The sequence below is a fragment of the Gymnoscopelus microlampas genome (genome assembly GCF_963454915.1).
Source record: "Gymnoscopelus microlampas genome assembly, chromosome: 11".
NCBI lineage: Eukaryota > Metazoa > Chordata > Actinopteri > Myctophiformes > Myctophidae > Gymnoscopelus > Gymnoscopelus microlampas.
Window position 1 is genome coordinate 49908445 of NC_139948.1, and position 18906 is coordinate 49927350.

General features: G+C 50.5%; 1 protein-coding gene across 1 annotated transcript in view; it reads right to left on the reverse strand.

Annotated features, from left to right (window-relative positions):
* The window catches only part of rai1 (retinoic acid induced 1), a gene marked incomplete at both ends in the record, with an annotated part of 19879 nt that extends 1418 nt beyond the window's left edge, over positions 1-18461 (reverse strand). The window contains 3 exons of the mRNA XM_084070839.1: positions 4274-4323; positions 9174-9267; positions 11439-18461. Of these exons, the coding sequence (XP_083926965.1) occupies positions 4274-4323; positions 9174-9267; positions 11439-18461 (7167 nt within the window). The remainder of the gene's footprint in view (positions 1-4273; positions 4324-9173; positions 9268-11438) is intronic.
* Positions 18462-18906: the final 445 nt, after the last annotated feature.

Consider the following 18906-nt stretch of genomic DNA (forward strand, 5'->3'; position numbering starts at 1 on the left):
GCACCGAGGAAATGAAGGGGGAGAGAGAGAGAGAGAGAGAGAGAGAGAGAGCAGAGAGCAGAGAGGAGATGAGAGAGGAAGAGAGAGAGAGGAGAGAGAGAGAGAGAAGAGAGAGAGGAGAGAGAGAGAGAGAGAGAGAGAGAGGAGAGAGAGAGAGAGAGAGAGAGAGAGAGAGAGAGAGAGAGAGAGAGAGAGAGAGAGAGAGAGAATAGAGGTATGGAGGGGAGGTGGTGGAGGCAACTGCTGCCTCAATGCACCGCTGCTCCCCGTTGAATGTCAGCATCCCTCTCCTCCCTCCCCTCCCTCTCCTCTCCTCTCATTGTATTTGACCTTCCTCTCTCTGAGCTGCAGTGTCAACAACCCACCAGCAGATGGCGCCTGGTTTAAAGCTAAATAAAGGGGGGGGGGGGGGGGGGGCGGCAGACGGCCAGCATCAGAAGGAGACGGTGTGACCCAGTGTAATGGTGGGAGGTCCTTGGAGAGCGCCAGACTATAGTGACAGCGTGGTTGTCAAAAACAAGAGGCCCCCCAGGGCCCGCTCTCCCCACACACCCCCCCCTCAGGGCCCCCCACGGAGCTGTTAAAAACCTCCGATCAGCTCCTGATCCATTCTCACACACACACACACACCAGCACACACACCACGCACGCACACACACACACACACGCGCACACACGCACACGCACGCACGCGCACACACACACACACACACCGCCCTTTTTTTGTCTTTGCCAAGGTCAGCGGGTTTATATGTTATCGATCCGGGGGGGGGGGGGGCTGGGGGGGACTGGGGGGGAACACGAGACGCGATCAGTCACTCCCGAGACGCGGTCCAGAGTGCTCATGGATTTTATATTGGCCCCGCCCCCCGTCGATGTGACTATACATCACTGTCCAATGAACACAGTGGAAACACCTGCCTGGATCCCTCACCCGCCCCCCCCCTCCCTCTCTCTCTCTCTCTCTCTCTCTATATCTCTCTCTATCTCTCTCTCTCAGTGGTGGAAGAAGTACTCAGATATTTTACTTGTAAGTAAAAGCAGCAAATACCACAATGCAGAAATACTCTGTTACAAGTCAAAGCCCTGGCATTCGTATTTTTACTCGAGTAAAAGCACAAAAATGTTGCTGGCATGAAAATATACATGTGAAAGTACTCATTATGCAAAATGGCCCATTTAATTTGGATTGTAATTAGTAATGCATTCATGTTGCAGCTGGTTAAGGTAGGGCTGATTTTAATGACTTTATGTGCTGCTGCATAGATTAACCTATATCGGAATAATACTGATATATTATTGATTTCAGCTGTTACAATTCCACACATGCAAACATGACCCGCTTTGATTACTTCAGTCTATATTAGTAGCTTAATGACTAGTATTAATATTCTATTGTCTTTTGTATGTCCAATGCATTTGTATTTAAGTTCATAAAGTTAACATAAGTATAACTAAACACATTAAAAAAATGTTACTTTTCATGATTCCAATTAAAAAATAGCAAAACAAAATTCAGGATTCCAATTCCAAAATAGCAAAAATAGCAGATCTACAAGCTCAAAACGCGTCGCACTGCGACGCGTTTTGAGCTTGTAGATCTGCTATTTTTGCTACTTTTGTGTGACATAGAATGGCCCGACAGTATATTATGCAATGTGGCTCCTCTGGAGTGAGTGTGGAAATATAGTGGCCCTCTCCATCATCAAAGTTGCATCACCCCTGTGTAACATATTCATGAACACAGCAACAAACCCCACTTACAGTACAGTAGAGAGTACACACACACACTTACAGTACAGTAGAGAGTACACACACACACACTTACAGTACAGTAGAGAGTACACACACACACACACTTACAGTACAGTAGAGAGTACACACACACACACACACACACTTACAGTACAGTAGAGAGTACACACACACACACACACACTTACAGTACAGTAGAGAGTACACACACACACACTTACAGTACAGTAGAGAGTACACACACACACACTTACAGTACAGTAGAGAGTACACACACACACACTTACAGTACAGTAGAGAGTACACACACACACTTACAGTACAGTAGAGAGTTGCAGTGTGAATACGTCCGAGTCAGCGAGGCCCATGCAGGCACGTGCACAACATGCACATCAAAGGGGGCTCGGGCCCCTGCCCTTTTACCCGCCTTTTAACCCATTAAGACCGGGAACGCATCTGTGTGTCATTTTTAGATTCCTTTGGGCTATTCAAAATTAGCAGATATACAAGCTATGAGCTTGTAGATCTGCTATTTTTGAAAAAACGTGAAAAATGTGCGCAAATCTTTGAATATGTATTTTTTAAAGCGAACATTTTTAACTCAAATCTTTGCTTCTGAGGGGATTCCACAAATGTGTTCTAAATCCTAACAGTTTTTTTTTTAAATGTTGGTATAATATCAGTGGTTCTCAAACTTTTTTGGTGTCAAGGACCCCCACAATGTATTTGGCCGCGGACCTCAACATCAAAATATGTTGTTCCAGGGACCCCCAGAAGCAAAGATTTGAGTAAAAAATGTTCGCTTAATTTAAAAAAATATATATAATCAAAGATCTGCAGAAACAATTTTTCAAAAATAGCAGATCTACAAGCTCATAGCGCAGCACTCGGTGCCCCCACAGAACTCTTAAAATGACACAGATGCGTTCCCGGTCTCAATGGGTTAAAAAGTGCCCTCTCCAGACCGTGAATGCAGCATTTACTCCGGTGAAAGGAATGCAAATGTCCCCTTTCCATGCCGACCCGTACACCCAAAGGCAGCATTCAAGAGAATTGCCTTTTCCTAACTCTCCTGAACTCAAATGCAAATCGGCCCGCTTTGTATAAATCCATGCCGTTTGCTCCAGTAAAGGCTAGATTATACTTAGTTGAGCGTGGCGTTGCGCACCGAAAATAGCCGCACTACAAGCTCACGGCGCGTCGCAGAGCGACGCGCCGTGAGCTTGTAGATCGGCTATTTTCGGAAGCTAGAAATGCCAAACAGAATTCCAGCCCCTTTCAGCCCCTGTCCCTCGACCATTCTCTCCACATCCCTGGCAAAGGATGCTACTTTTCATCCGTAGTCCGTAGACCCTGACGACTGAGCTGCAAACGTGAAAGCCTCCATAAACAAGAGTTTCACCTCATTTTACCTGTAAAACTGTGTTGTGACAACAAAGTGGATTGATTGATATAACAATAAAACGAGATGTATTGCAGGAAAAAAAAAACATGTTCCTGCCATGTAACCTCAAGACTACCATAACACGGCAGAAAGACTACAACAATACAACAATGTGACGTGCACACATAAATCAACTCTGTGTCTGTGTTAAGACAGACAAAAATAATAGTTTTCGACCTCACAAAGACATCAAATTGAATCAGTTAATAAGCTTGTACACCTACACAGTAAAATGTGAAGTATTCATTTAACTCAAAGTGTAAAACTCGTCTGCACTTTCAGAGTTAATTAAAGCATAATGTAGCATGTAATGTCGTTGTTGGTAGGGATAAACACAGAAGCACCCGGAAGGAAGTGGACTGAGAAAGGGGAGGAGCCAAACGCAAGTTCCTGTTTAACACATTGTGTGCCAGAGGTTTATTAAAATATTGTACGTTCAGTCGCTGCATATCTTCCATCCACTTACGTTGATACGTTTCGTGCTGTAGAAGCCCCGACGCGGAAGTGCATATAAACAAAGCGTGCGTGCGAGACGGCGGAGGGATGGCGGAGGATCCTCCATTGCAGAGTGATCGCCGATCGAAAACGGCTCACTTCCACCACGTTAAAAAGAAATGGAGATATTAAGCTTTTAGTCAAGGAGTTAACATTGGAGCGGACGAACGGAAGGATTTTTGACATGGATCCACATCCGGCCTCTCCTTCTCAGAAACTCCTTGTATGATCCCAAAGTTTCGTTAGAGCGCCCCACGTGGGCCCCACGTATAAAAAAAAAGGGACAAAAATGGTCCGGACTGTTTATGGCACATGACGCATGGATTCTCAAAAACGGTCCGGACCGTTTTTGACACACAATGTGACACAAAAAGGAGGCAAAAACAAAGGATGTTTTTCTCTTTTCTGCTTTTCTCGATGATCAGGCTTAACACTCCAGATTCGTCTGTGCCTTTGGCGCTACCGTGCGTGTGTGTTTGCATAGCGTGTGTGTGTGTGTGTGTGTGTGTGTGTGTGTGTGTGTGTGTGTGTGTGTGTGTGTGTGTGTGTGTGTGTGTGTGTGTGTGCGTGCTGTCTCACCTCATGTTTGGGGCATTTGACGGAGAAGTCATCGTCATGGAACGTACAACCTGTAGGAACACAGAGACACAGAAGAATGGAGACCATGAGAGAGAGAGAGCAGATATACAGTATAAGATCTACAAGCTCACAACGCATGGCGCCGCCACGTGTCGTGAGCTTGTAGATCTGCTATTTCCGGTGCAATTTCACAGGTTCACGACTAGTGTGAATCAGGCATAACTCCAACCCTAACCGCTAAACCTAAAGGGGAATACCACTGATTTTCAACATTGAACTATGTCTTTAATACACCTTAGAGCTGTTGTGTGGAAATAAGAAAAAAGCCCCCCCCCCCCTTCTATGTGGCCTAGTCTAGAACTGGATAATTGATTGAGGTCATGTGATCAGTGACATACGCAGGGTGTACTTTTGACACACACACACACACACACACACACACACACACACACACACACACACACACACACACACACACACACACACACACACACACACACACACACACACACACACACACACACACACACACACACACACACAGACCTGCTTATAGACTCATAACGAGCCATGCCGTAAAAAGGCAGAGACCCAGAAATAGATAGAGAGGGAGTGTTAGAGAGAGAGTGAGAGGGGGTGGTGGGGGTGATAGAGGGAGACGGATAGAGAGAGAGTGTGTGTGTGTGTGATAGAGAGAGAGGGAGGGGGGGGAGTGATGGAGAAAGGCATTTCTCCATATTCTATTGTTTTATTTCACACTTGCTTTGGCAATGTAAACGTATGTTTCCCATGCCAAATGTGCTCATTCAAATTAAATTGAATTGATAGAGTGACATAAAGAAGATGTGGTGTTGCAGGCATAGTCACTCTTAAATCAGATTAAAACAGGGGTCTTCTAATCCCCCCCTACAGCGTGAGGTATACAGGGCCATATGAAAAGCATACACATGTGAGCACGATGCCCGACTGTTATACTGTACGCAACAAAATGCTTTGTTCATAGAAAAAGAAAAAAAAAATGTTACGCTCTCAACGTTAAATGAATGCATGCCTTTCTAAGCTTCTGTTCTAAATGTGTTTTCTGTCACTCTTCATGACAGAAAACACAGGGACACACGTGCATCTCACGTGCATTTCAGGAAGTGGGCTTAAATATGAAATGGGTTGGGGCTGCACCACACCACATGTAAACATACTAATAATGTAATAATGTTTCTTGTCAAATTGAAAATACATTTCAAACAAATTGGAAATACTCAAGTGAAGTAAAAATCCTCAAAATTGTACTCAAGTACAGCACTTGAGTAAATATGGTTACTTTACACCACTGCAACTGTACATACCATATGTACAAATAGAGTGGTCATCCTCAGTGCCCATGTGACATGTCGGTGCCCGCGCACATCGCATGCAGTCACATGTAATATATGCCGCATGGCTATTCTTGTACCAAGCGTCTCTGCTGACCTACAACACACCTTTACACAGATGTGTGTTCATTTCAGTGTGCGAGCCTTTCAGTTGTTTAAATGGACTTTCAAGCTGGCCTCTCGCACCTGTTTTCAGCCCTATATAGTAAGCGCAAACTTCCCTACTTCTTTCATAGGATACAGAATACACTGAATAAATACACTGCAGATGATAGATACATACACTATACTTTCAAAACATTCATGCTAAGAGTAGACAGATACAGTAGGTGGACACTGACCAGTTTCACTTCCAAACCTTTGCATCATGCATGTCACACAAACAGAATGCTGCACACAACACCAATGGTTTTGATAATGTGGATTGTGGAAGTTAAATGGTGGATTTGCGGATAGGACTCTATACGAACAAACTCGTTATATCAACCAAACGCATCGGATTTTGTTTGTGTGACATGCATGATGCAAAGGTTTTGAAAGTGAAACTGGTCAAAGTCACTGGCCACCTACTGTAGTTGAACCTTCAACATTAACCCATTTGAAAGGCCGATTTAAAAAAAACGCCTTCTAAATCTTGACCTAAGTGTTCTGAAAAACTTCAAATATGTATTATTATTATTATTATTTTTAATGATGTTGCAATATACTGTACATAGCAACAAGAACCCCAAAAGGGGTTCCCGGCTTGAAAGGTATAGTTACGTAATGGGGTTTCAGGTCTAAATGGGTTCATATCTTCATGCATGTGTATCAACCACCAAACTACAGTCCATATACATTTTTTACCATAAAAATAAATGTCTTTGGCGTGTTACGGGCTCACCACCACCATGTCCAAAGACATTTATTTGTATTTCATTTTTGTACTTGAAGTTGAAGGTACAGTACGTGATTATTTACAGCCATTTCTTCAGTTTCATAGCTTCTAATCTTTACCACAACCGTAGGAAAATGAACACAGGGTTCTGTATTTGATAACGCATGCAGCGCTGCCAGCCTCAGTGAGTGAATATCCCTGCTTGGCTAACTAACTAACTAATGTCCCATTACTGTGCATTAGCTAGAATCTATTAGATTTTGCACATCCTTCTATCTTGTCAGCATGGTGCCAGCAGGTACTGGCTAGCTGAACCCCATTTGTTTCCACCATCAGTATTGCTATAAAACGCTAACAGGATTCCAGTGGACATTTCTTAGTAACCGTAGCGCCGATTTAAAATCATTTTCTGCAACAATTTGACAAGAAACATTATTACAGTGTTTACACGTGGTGTGGGTGCAGCCCCAACCCTAATTTGATTGACAGATTTCATATATAAGCTCCTGTTCTAAAATGTGCTTTCTGTCACTCCTCCCATACTTGCCAACATCCAGTGGTGGAAAAAGTATTCAAATGTTTTACTTAAGTAAAAGTATCAATACTGAAATGTAGAAGTACTCTGTTACAAGTAAAAGTCTGGAATTCAAAACTGACTTGAGTAAAAGTACAAAAGTATTGGCATCAAAATGTACTTAAAGTACCAAAAGTAAAAGTACTAAAATGTTTGAAAATAGCAGATCTACAAGCTCACAACGCGTCGCGTTGTGAGCTTGTAGATCTGCTATTTTCAAATAGCCTAGGTATAAAATGAGCAGGTGGGTGCCTTGCATGGTTTCCTCTGCCGTCGTTGTGTGTGTGCGTGCATGCGTGTGTGTGTGCGTGGGTGTGTGCGTGTGTGTGTGTGTGCGGGTGTGTGCGTGTGTGTGTGTGTGCGGGTGCGTGTGCGTGTGTGTGCGTGTGCATACGTACGTGCAGATAGGATAATGTAGTGCACATTGTAAAAGCACTTTGTATAAATGCCGCTATAGAAATGCAGAGCATTTATAAGAAATCTGCATGGAAGAAATGACGCAATATCTCACTCACACACACACACACACACACAGCTATCTCTCGCTCATCATCGCAATTATTCAACTCGCATGCGCTCTCTCTCTCTCTCTCTCTCTCTCTTCTCTCCTATCACTCAATAATGTTCCGTCTTGATGCATTTTCCTTCTCTAAGCCCTCCTCCTCCTCCTCCTCCTCCTCCTCCTCCTCCTCCTCTTCTCTCTATCCTTTTCATTTCCTCCATTCGCTCTGCCCGGCTCATTTGTCCTCTCTCTCGCCCTCTCAATCCACCTTCAATTTTCCACTCCCTACCTATCACCCCCCCCCTACCCTCCCCCCACCCATTCATTTATTCCTCTCCGGCCCCGTGCTTTTCTTCTCTCTCTCTCTCTCTCTCTCTCTCTCTCTCTCTCTCTCTCTCTCTCTCTCTCTCTCTCTCTCTGTACTTAAAGTACCAAAAGTACAAAAATGTTTGAAAATAGCAGATCTACAAGCTCACAACTCGTCGCAATGCGACGTGTTGGAAATACTCCATTAAAGTAAAAGTACCTCAAAATTGTACTTAAGTACAGAACTTGAGTAAATGTACTTAGTTACTTTACACCACTGGTCTTACCTCTCTCTCTCTCTCTCTCCCCCCCCCCCCCCCCCTCCTGTGCAGGCTCTTATCTCCGATCTCCTTAGCACAGACCTATAGTGGTATTTGGGGAGGGTCTTACCTATCTCCTTAGCACAGACCTATAGTGGTATTTGGGGAGGGTCTTACCTATCTCCTTAGCACAGACCTATAGTGGTATTTGGGGAGGGTCTTACCTATCTCCTTAGCACAGACCTATAGTGGTATTTGGGGAGGGTCTTACCTATCTCCTTAGCACAGACGTAGTGGTGTTTGGGGGAGGGTCTTACCTATCTCCTTAGCACAGACCTATAGTGGTGTTTGGGGGAGGGTCTTACCTATCTCCTTAGCACAGACCTATAGTGGTGTTTGGGGGAGGGTCTTACCTATCTCCTTAGCACAGACCTATAGTGGTATTTGGGGAGGGTCTTACCTATCTCCTTAGCACAGACCTATAGTGGTATTTGGGGAGGGTCTTACCTATCTCCTTAGCACAGACCTATAGTGGTATTTGGGGAGGGTCTTACCTATCTCCTTAGCACAGACCTATAGTGGTATTTGGGGAGGGTCTTACCTATCTCCTTAGCACAGACGTAGTGGTGTTTGGGGGAGGGTCTTACCTATCTCCTTAGCACAGACCTATAGTGGTGTTTGGGGGAGGGTCTTACCTATCTCCTTAGCACAGACCTATAGTGGTGTTTGGGGGAGGGTCTTACCCAGTGGCGTAGCCAGAACGCTAGCCGAGGCTGGGCCTAGGGAGTCGCGGGTGGACTCACATGCACGCGCGTGCATGTACGCCCGGACCGCGCGCACGAAAATGTGCGGTTATTAGCGTTTTTTGATGCCTTTTTTCTGACGGACTGACGGGTACCTATATATACACTGTTATCAAAATGGCTGAATATGACATAAAAAAACAGAAAAACCAAATGGGTGGGCCCAGGCCTACCTATGCCCACCCGTGGCTACGCCCCCTGGTCTTACCTATCTCCTTAGCACAGACGTAGTGGTATTTGCGGTTGCAGCCTCTCCAGCAGCAGAGGAGGGACGCCCCCGGGATCTGGCACTTGTAGCAGTCCTGGGGTCAGACGGACGGACAAACAGACAAGAGAGAGAGAGAGAGAGAGAGAGAGAGAGAGAGAGAGAGAGAGAGAGAGAGAGAGAGAGAGAGAGAGAGAGAGAGATGGTTAACAATGCCCAGTGGTGGAAAGTAACTAAGTACATTTACTTACGCACTGTACTTAAGTACAATTTTGAGGTCTTTGTACTTTACTTGAGTATTTCCAATTTCCAATACTTTTACTTCTACTCCACTACATCTCAGAGGCAAATATTGTACTTTCACTCCACTACTATTATTTGACAACTTTAGTTACTAGTTACTTTTCAGATATAAATTATTATATTATAAAACATACATTAACCACTTTAACCCTATTTTATACCTAGGCTATTTGAAAATAGCAGATCTACAAGCTCACAACGTGTCGCATCGCAATGCGTTGTGAGCTTGTAGATCGGCTATTTTCAAACATTTTAGCACTTTTACTTTTGGTACTTTAAGTACATTTTGATGCCAATACCTTTGTACTTTTACTCAAGTAAATTTTGAATTCTGGACTTTTACTTGTAGCAGAGTATTTCTAGATTGCAGTAGTGATACTTTTACTTACTAAGTAAAGAATTTGGTTACTTTTTCCACCACTGACAATGCCTCAATTGCTATTGGCCATATCTCGTATCGTTGCAGTCGGGCAGAAACCTCTTATCTACATATTTTAACTTTCTGTGTTTGTTGTTGTTGTAAATTAACGCCCTACTACTTGATCATACTACAGCGTCACAGTGCAGAAGCATCAAAAGTAGCAGATCTACAAGCTCGAAACGCGGCGCGAAGCGACGCGTTTCGAGCTTGTAGATCTGCTACTTTTGATATTTTTTTATTAGAATCCTGTAAAGTAACAGTTTTGGACATATGAGGTTTCCACCCGACAGAGACGATATCTCATATTATGCCCTTTTCATTGCATTTTCATTGTATCTACCTCTTATTACAGTATTAACCCATTAAGACCAGAGGCCGATTCTTACTACTGTCTTTTAAATCCCAACAGTATTCTGAAAAAAACGTATGTTTCTATATCAGTGGTTCTCAAACTTTTTCATGTCAAGGACCCCAAAAATTATATGTATTTGGCCGCCGACCCCCATCTCAAAATATTTTGTTCCAGGGATCCCGGAAGCAAACATTTTAGTTAAAAATGTTCGCTTTAAAATGATATAAATATAATAATTTGCACACATTTTCTCGATTTTTCTAAAATAGCAGATCTTCAAAAATAGCCAAAGTGTAAAATAATGCTTTTTAGCTCAAATGAAAAAGTGACACAGATGCGTTCCAGGTCTTAATGGGTTAAGTAAAAATATATGTGTAAACTATTGTTTGTGTATACTGTACATTATTGTCACTGTCGGCCTGGAAACCTTGTAGCTCTAACACTTCATATTTATTTTAATATCTAATACTTGGGCGTATGACAAATAGCGATAATAGCCGAGCTACAAGCGCAGAACGCATTGTGAGCTTCTGCTTGGGCTTATCTGCTTATTTTAGCTATTTTTGAAAAATAAATAGGTACTGTACAATTATAACTTTTCGCCTGTGATGCCATGGCCAAAATAGGGATGACAAGTTGGAAATGGTTAGGTCTGTCTGTGGGTTTTATACGTTTTTAACCAATGCAAAACAATAGCTTGTGCCTAAATAATATACATTGAAGCAATTGGAACACAGGTTCTTTTCTTCATTTTGTGAAAAGTAACAGTTTTGGACATTATAAGTTTTTGCGGATGTAAGTTATGTAAGCCAGTGGTTCTCAAAGTGGGGTCCGGGGACCCCCAGGGGTCCTTGAGGGAGTTCCAGGGGGTCCCCAGCTAAATGATAGATAGTTAGGAACCAAATTGACCCTCAGCCTATGGGTCCATTTGGTTCCATTCGTACACTCTCCGAGTTAATATAACCAGAGATAGAAATGCCATTAAATGGGGGTCCGTAGCCCATATGCATGTCAAACTGGGGGTCCTTGAAATTAAAATGGTTGAGAATCACTGCTAGAGCCGTAAAAATCTTCTCTTATGGGGGTCCCTGCGGCATATCTTTTCAAACGGGGGTCCGCGGGCTAATAAGTGTCAATTTGGGGGTCCTTGACATGGAAAAGTTTGAGAACCACTGAGGTAAGCTATCGTTACCGTTTGGGCCGAGCCGACGGCCGCCTCCTTCAGCCCGTACAGCCTCCCGGAGACCATCACCACCCCTTTGGTCCAGATGGCACAGTTCTCATGAGCCCAGTGCTCGTTGGCCTCGGCTTCGCCCCGCAGCCTCTGGAACAAGCCGCCTCGCTGCTGCTGGTCGCCCTCGGAGCCCCCCGTGGCGCCGGTGGTGGCGGTGGCGTTGCCCCCCGCGGCCTGAAGTTGCCGCATCCTCCTGAACCTCTCCCGGAGCGTTAACCTCCGCCGGCCGCCGCCGCCGCCTTCGCGGCCCCCTCTTTCCGCTCGCTCCGCCCGCCTGTGTCGCCAGTGATGGTGCCCGCCGCCGCCGCCGCCGCCGCTGCTACCGCCCTCTTGAGCCGAGGCTTCCGTACTGCCGTCCTTCTCCGCGCCGCCCCCCTCCTCTCCCTCGCTCTTGGAGGAGGAGGAGGGGCCGGCCGGCTCCAAGCCGCCGACCTCCTGGCTGCTACTGTCGTCGTCGGCCGTCTCTGGGTTTTCCCTGATGCGTTCGGTGTGTCTGGACAGGATCTTCCGTGGAACGCTGTCCTCTGTGTAGTAGGGTCCGCACAGGTCCCCCAGGTCTCTGAAGTTTGCCGGCCTCCCGCACAGGCAACACGTAAGACACTGTCTGTCCGAGAGGTTTCTGTGGACCGTCGGTCCCTGGCGCATCGCCACGGCACGCGGCACTATCCTGGCCACCGTGATGGGGTTCTTCATTTTGAGGAGCCTCCTTTTCCTACGTTTCTGAAGAACCAAGGCCTCCTCGGGCCTGTTGACGACGGCACACCAGGAGGAGAAGTCTCTGGCGTCGGTGATGCGCACGTACGGGCGGAAGGACAGCTTGGTGTCCCTGGGGAGGGGTCTGCGTCTGATCCGTTTCACGGCGACGGTCTCGGTCTTCTCCGACACCGTGACTACGGGACCTACGACGCTGTCCTCCTTTTCCTCGCTCGTTTCCGTTCCCCTCTTCTCTCTCTCCTCTCTCTCCCTCTCCTCTTTCTCTCTCTGTTCGCAGCCGGCCGCCCTCACCACGGCCTCGATGACCTCCAGGGCGTCCTTCATGCCCGGCTTCGGCCCGGGCTTTTTGTGCACCTTGACGGGCTTGCCGGGGGTCTGCTCGGCCAGGGCCTTCCCTCGTTTCCTCTTGGTGGGGTTCGCCGAGGGTTTCCTGCCTCTCCGGGGCTTCTGGATGAGCTCTGTGCTGGCAGCCTGGGGGGGTTCTGCCGTCTCTACTTGGCTGATGGGAAGAGGCAAAGACAACTCAGCGGGGGGCGTCTTGATTTCTTCCTTCTCCGCTACCTCCTCCTGTTCTTGTTGTTGTTGTTGTGGTTTCTGCTCTACCGTTTCGGTCGATGGCGTCTCGGGTGCGTCCATTCCCTCCGCGGGGGCCTGACCTTTCCGTCGCTTCCTCCTTTGCTTCAGGTGCATTTCGTGATTGTTCTTAATGGCCCGCTGTTTGGCTAGCCGCGGCGTCGTTACGATCAAGCTCCCGGCCTCCAAGGCGACCTCCGACGCGTCTGTGCTTTCCACCATGGCCCATCGCTTCCTCTTGGTTCTGGTGGGCTTGATGGGCTTGATGCCCGCGGCCGAGTCTGGTACCCCCGCTGGGGCCGGCTGCATTAATTCTCCGCGGGCCCCCGCCGCCTCCTTCTGGGCCCCCGTTGAGTTCCAAACCGGGACGCCTGCCGCCTCCCCCTTAATCTCTTTGCTTCCTGTCGTCTTGTCCCGTCTCGCTCCTTCCAGTTTCACGTTTTCTTGCCTGGTTTCCTCCTGCCTTACCGCCTCCACCCTCGCCTCCTGTCTCACCTCGTATGGGTCTGGTGCGTCTTGTCTCACCTCGCGTCTCTCCCGTTCCCGTCTCACCTCCTCCTTCCTCACTTCCCCTTCCTCTTGTCTCACTCCCTCCTTTTTAGATTCGACACGTTTGGCCTCTCCCTTCAGTGTGTCAGCGTCATTAACCGTCGCAGACGTCTCGCCCTCCTTCAGGACATGTTGAGACAGAACCTTACTTGCTGTATCGTCTGTTAGAGCGCTGTCTGCCTGGGGAGCTGACGGGAGATGTTTCTTTGAACTGGGAGATGTAATTTTCTGCACCATGGCCTCATATTTCTGCCCCCTGCCTTTGCGTGGAGGGAGTACTTTTGTTCTAGTGGGGCACTGAGGGAGCGTGGCCGGTGCCTCACTCGTGATGTCACTGTCGCCCACGGTGGGCTGTGCGTCTTTGGTCAGGGAAACGCTCACGGAGGCCTTCTTTTTGGGTGGACCTCGCTTCCTTTTGGGGCCACGGACGCCCTTTTCCTTGGGTTTGGGTGGAGCCTGTTCAACCAGGGTGGTTTCAGGCGGTGGTGGTTTTGGTTTTGGCTTCGGGCCTCTCTTTTTCTTCACGGGCACCGGAGACGGCTCTGGGCTGAGTTTTCGTTTTATCGGAAGTACTGTCTTCTCTTCAGCTTGAAAGGTTGGTGGAGGTGGAACGAGCGGTGCTTTTGAATCTTTGTTCTTGTCTGTTTTAGGAGTGACACTTAGATCTGTGTTCTTGTCTGTTTTAGCAATGACACTTACATCCTGTTCTATCCTCGGAGGCGCTTCTGCTTTCAGTGGAACATCAACAGGCTTTATTTCTGTCAGAGTTTGTGCCGGAATGTTTTCCTCTGTGTCTTTCTCTTTCTCTTTGTCCTTCTCTTTCTCTTTTGAAAGTGAGGTCTTTCTGGATCTGAGGATCATGTTCTTTCCATCATTGCCCGTTGCTTTTATTTCATAGCTTTCCTGTTTAAATTCCTGGATTACTTGTTTTGTTTCCTGGATTATTTGTTTTGTTTCCTGGATTACTTGTTTTACTTCCTGGTTTACTTGTTTTGCTTCCTGGTTTACTTGTGGTAGAGCCTTTAGGCTCTTTTGTCCTCTACTTGATGCCCCTTCAGGCTGAATTGTTCCTTCTTGTTGTATGAGCTTTGCTTTAGAAACGGAGCCTTTGGGTCGACCCACTGAGGCCTTGGGGGGCACAACGTCAACAGGAGGTAAAACATCAGCAGGCTTAGGTCCTGGCTTAGGCCCTGGTTTTGGACCAGGCTTCAGGCCTGGTTTTGGACCCGGTTTGGGTCCAGGTTTTGATCCAGGTTTTGGTCCAGGTTTAGAACCCGGTTTGGGTCCAGGTTTGCGTTTCACAGGGGGCTCAACTTTCAGGGGCAGATCTGGTAAAATTGACTCCACTAGTGTAGGGCATGGTTTAGGCCCAGGTTTAGGCCCAGGTTTAGGTCCAGGCTTAGAGAAGGGTTTAGGTCCTGGTTTGGGACCTGGTTTTACTCCTGGTTTTGGCCCTGGTTTTGCTCCTGGTTTTGGTCCAGGTTTGGGCCCTGGTTTGGGCCCCGGTTTTGAACCTGGCTTGGGCCCAGATTTTCTCTTCACATGAGGCTCGACTTTAGGCGGCAGTTCCGGTGCGTTGAATGAGCGAGTGCACATTCTAGAGCGAGAGCCCTCGGTTAAAGGTTTCGGCGCCTGCGTGGAGTCCTGATGAACGAGGTCCATCTGCTCTGAGAAGAGTGTGGTTTTGCTGGGGGTCATGCAGGGTGTCTGTGGTGGCGGCGAGGGGTCTCCCTCCTCCTCCTTCTCCCCCTCCCTGTCTGAGCTCAGCTCTCGGCCAATTCCCACACCCGAGGGCACGAGTCTCCTCCTTCCCCTGACGTGCTTCCGTCCGAAGGCCCGTGGCTGAGCAGACGGGGCCACAGGTTCAGGCTTGGCCGAGGGGGTCACAGCGCTGGCGCAGCTGATTCCTGGCTCCATATCCTCATCCCCTTTCTTGGGGGAGGGTGGGGTGTCAGCCCAGGAGGGGGCTGAGGGAAGGATCGACTTCCCGGGCAGCTGAGGGGAGTCTGGCTCCAGTACTTTAGCATCACTGTGATCGACGTGATCCAGGGCCTGGGTCTGAGTCGGAGGCGTTGCCTTGTCGTTGAGGGCTGAGAAGACGGGCATAGCAGACTGGGGCTGAGGAGCTGTGTCACCGATGACCGAGTCTCTTTCTGAAGCGTCTGGTAGAGCCACCGTTGCTGCGGTTTCCGCTGCGTCCGGCTGGGCAGCGGTCTCTGCAGGCTCACTGTCAGTCTGAAGGTCTCCGAGAGGCTCTGGACTGTCTGTCCTGCTGCAGAGCTCTTCAGAAGGCTCCTCTGGCTCCTCTCTGTTATTTATGTTCTCATCCGTTGATGACTGGCTCACTGTCGCCTCCTCGCTCTCCTCTTCCTCCTCCCTAACCTCTGCAGATGGAGGAGGGGACGGAGAATGTTGCTGCTGTTGCTTTATTTCCTCCTCCTCCTCCTCCTCATCCGCTTCCTCTTCATCCTCGTCCTCATCTTCTTCCTCATCCTCCTCATCTTCCTCTTCTCTGCTCCCTCCCTTCTCTGAGTAGGCAGCATCCGAGGCCTCGTGTCGGGGTGTCGGCGAGGGGTTCTCTGAGCTGTCCTCCTTCTCTGTGGAGTATTGATCCTGTTCAAGATCACCCCTAGAAATGAAAGGCGACGTTTTGGCAGAGCTCTCCGAGGCGGTGGGAGATTCGGACTTGAAGGCCTCCGATTTCAACTCCTGCTCCGGGGGTCCCTTGGGGCTGGTGTCGGAGAGAGATTGCTCCACAGAGTCCCTGGCATCGGGGTCATATTTGCTTTGGATGTCCTGGTACACAGCCTCCTCGTAGCAGTAGCTCTTCTCCATAGCCTCTGTGTTTGTTTTGCTGAAGAGAGCCGGGCTCTTCTCGTCCTCCGACCATTTCTCCAGCTTGTCCGGAGAGTTGGCGGCGAGCGAGTCCTTCTCCTGGTCGGGTGCCGTTTTCACCGGCACTTCCTCCTCTTCGGCCAGCTTCTCTGTCCAGGCCGACTCCTCAAAGTTCTCCTTCACGGGCTCGCTGTTGCGCTGGATGTCTGGAGGGGAGTCCCTCTCCTGTTTCATGGGACTGGGGATGGTGACACTGGCGGGAGAGCGCTCGTCGCCTACGCTCTTCACCGGCGTGCTCATGCCATCTCCCCCCTGCCCCGATTGGCACCTGGGATCGGGGGTCATGTTGTGAAGACCGGAATCCCCAGACCTGGTGGACATGTCGTCCGGGGACGTCATGGAGCAGGAGGAGACGGCGTCCAGGCTGAGGTGCGTGTTGTTGGCCGCCTGGGCCGGACTCCGGCCTTGTCCGCAGTAGTAGTAGCCTCTGTCCAGCTGCTCATCACTGCTACTGGAGTACCCGCCCTCGTGGAGCTCCATGGGCAGCTGGTGGTGTTGCGGGGTGGAGTAAGGGTCCTGCATGGGGCCTCCCCCACCCAAACCGCCACCTCCGTCAGGATAGGGCGGGCTCTTGTACTCCTTGTAGTCGTCGCCCCCCTTCTTGGAGGAGGTGCCGCTGCCGGCGCTGCTGTTGCTCCCTCCGCTGCTGCGCTTGGCCGCCTTCTTGTTGGCCACCAGGGCCTCGGACAGCAGCAGCTGCTGGACGTTGTTGGAGATGTTCTCCACCTGAGAGGTGAGGGCGTTCAGGCTCCACAGGCTGGGGTTGGACAGCAGCTTCTCCGAGAAGCGCTCCTTCATGGTGGGCCCCTGGGAGCCGGCGGAGGTGTAGCCGTGGGGGCCGCCGTGCGGGGGCATGTTGGGCGAGGGGTGCGAGGAGCGCGGCGGGATCAGCATGGCGGCCGAGGCGTTTCCCGGCTCCTGCTGCTGCTGCATGCCGGCCGACGACGACGAGGAGGAGGAGGAGGAGGCCGCCCCGCCCCCGGGGGTCATGGGAGGCTGGCCGTACTGAAAGGACTCCGGATTGGTCATCAGCGGCGACGGGGTGGAGCTATAGGAGGGCGAGCGGCCCACGGAGCGCGCGGGGGAGTGGCTGGACGACGGGCTGCAGGTCTGGTAGTACTGCTCCGGCGACCTGACGGTCAGCTCGGACAGGCAGTAGTTCTGCTGGGGCTGGGGGGCGTAGTGTTGGTATTTGGGGTGGGCCTCCTGCTGGGTGGGCATGCCCTGTAGGGAGGGCTGGGACTCGTAGCCCCTGGAGGGGGGCTGCTGGTAGCCGTACGCGTTCTGCGGGGGTCTGTAGCCCCCCTGCTTCAGGCCGCCGTGGCCGCTCATCTGCCTGCCGTACTGGGCGTTGGGGGCCATGCCGTAGCCCTTGTAGCAGTGGGGCTGCATGGGGCCGCACTTCTCCATGTAGGGGGCGGGCGAGGGCGAGTGCTGCGGGTAGTGCAGGTGGGGGCTCTGGGGGTACATGAGCGGGGAGGGGGCGGGGTTGGGCGGGTGGGCCTGGTGGTGGGGGCTGGTGTACACGGGGGAGGAGGTCTGGTGGCAGTGGGTGTGGCCCTGGGTGTGGGCCATCATGCTCTGGTCCATGTACTGGGAGGAGCCGGGCGGCGTGGGCCCGCCCCCTCCGTCCATGCCGCCGCGCGCCACCATCTCCTGGTCCTGGTACTGAGCCAGCTGGGCCGGCTCCTCCCACTTCTGCTGCTGCAGGTGGCCCTCGCTCATGTACTGCGTGGAGTAGGCCCCGCCCCCGGGGGCCATGTGGTTAGCGTAGGCGCCGGGGCCTTGTTGCTGCAGATGCTGGCTGGGGACGGCAGAGCCGGGAGGCACCTTGGTCCCTCGGTAGGGCTTCTTGGCTTGAGGGGCCGCCGATCCCGAGCCTCCTCCTCCGACGCTCCCTCCTCCTCCTCCGGCGGTCCCGGGGTATCCGGGGTAGGCCTGCTGCTGGCCGTAACAGTCCTTATTGGGCGCTCCTCCTCCGGTCCCGGCCACCACGCCGGCCGGGGGCATGCCCGTGGAGGCGGCCAGCTGGTGGGCCTCGTAGCCCGACGGCCGGCTGGCCGGGTGTCCGGCGGGTCCCGGGACCGGGTGGGGGCCGGGGCCGGGGCCCGGGCCCGGGTGTGGGTGCTGGGCGTGGGGGTGGTGCGGGTGCTGCCGGTAGCTCTCCAGCCGGGATAACTCGTGGGGCTCCTGCTGATAACAGGGCTGGTTGCTGTGGTAACCACCGCTGCGCTCGCGGAAGGACTGCATGGTCTCTCTGTCTCTCTCTCTCTCTCTCTCTCACTCCGTCTCTCCGCCTGTGGCTCGAGCAGGGAGGGGGAGGGGAGGTGAGATGGGGGGTGGGGGGGGGGGTTGGGGGGGGGACACTGGAGGGGGAGAAACGGAGAGACAGAGAGGGGGAAGAGGAGAGAGAGAGAGAGAGAGAGAAATGGCATTAGTGATGTTGAGCCGACCGGTGTGCTCTCTTCTCATCTCTGATCGCTAATTCTCTTCAACGTGTTCAACTGGAGAGACTCACAACTGATGTCACACACACACACACACACACACACACACACACACACACACACACACACACACACACACACACACACACACACACACACACACACACACACACACACACACACACACACACACACACACACACAACCAGATCCAACATTGAGGAACCGGTAATCGGGTTCCATCACGT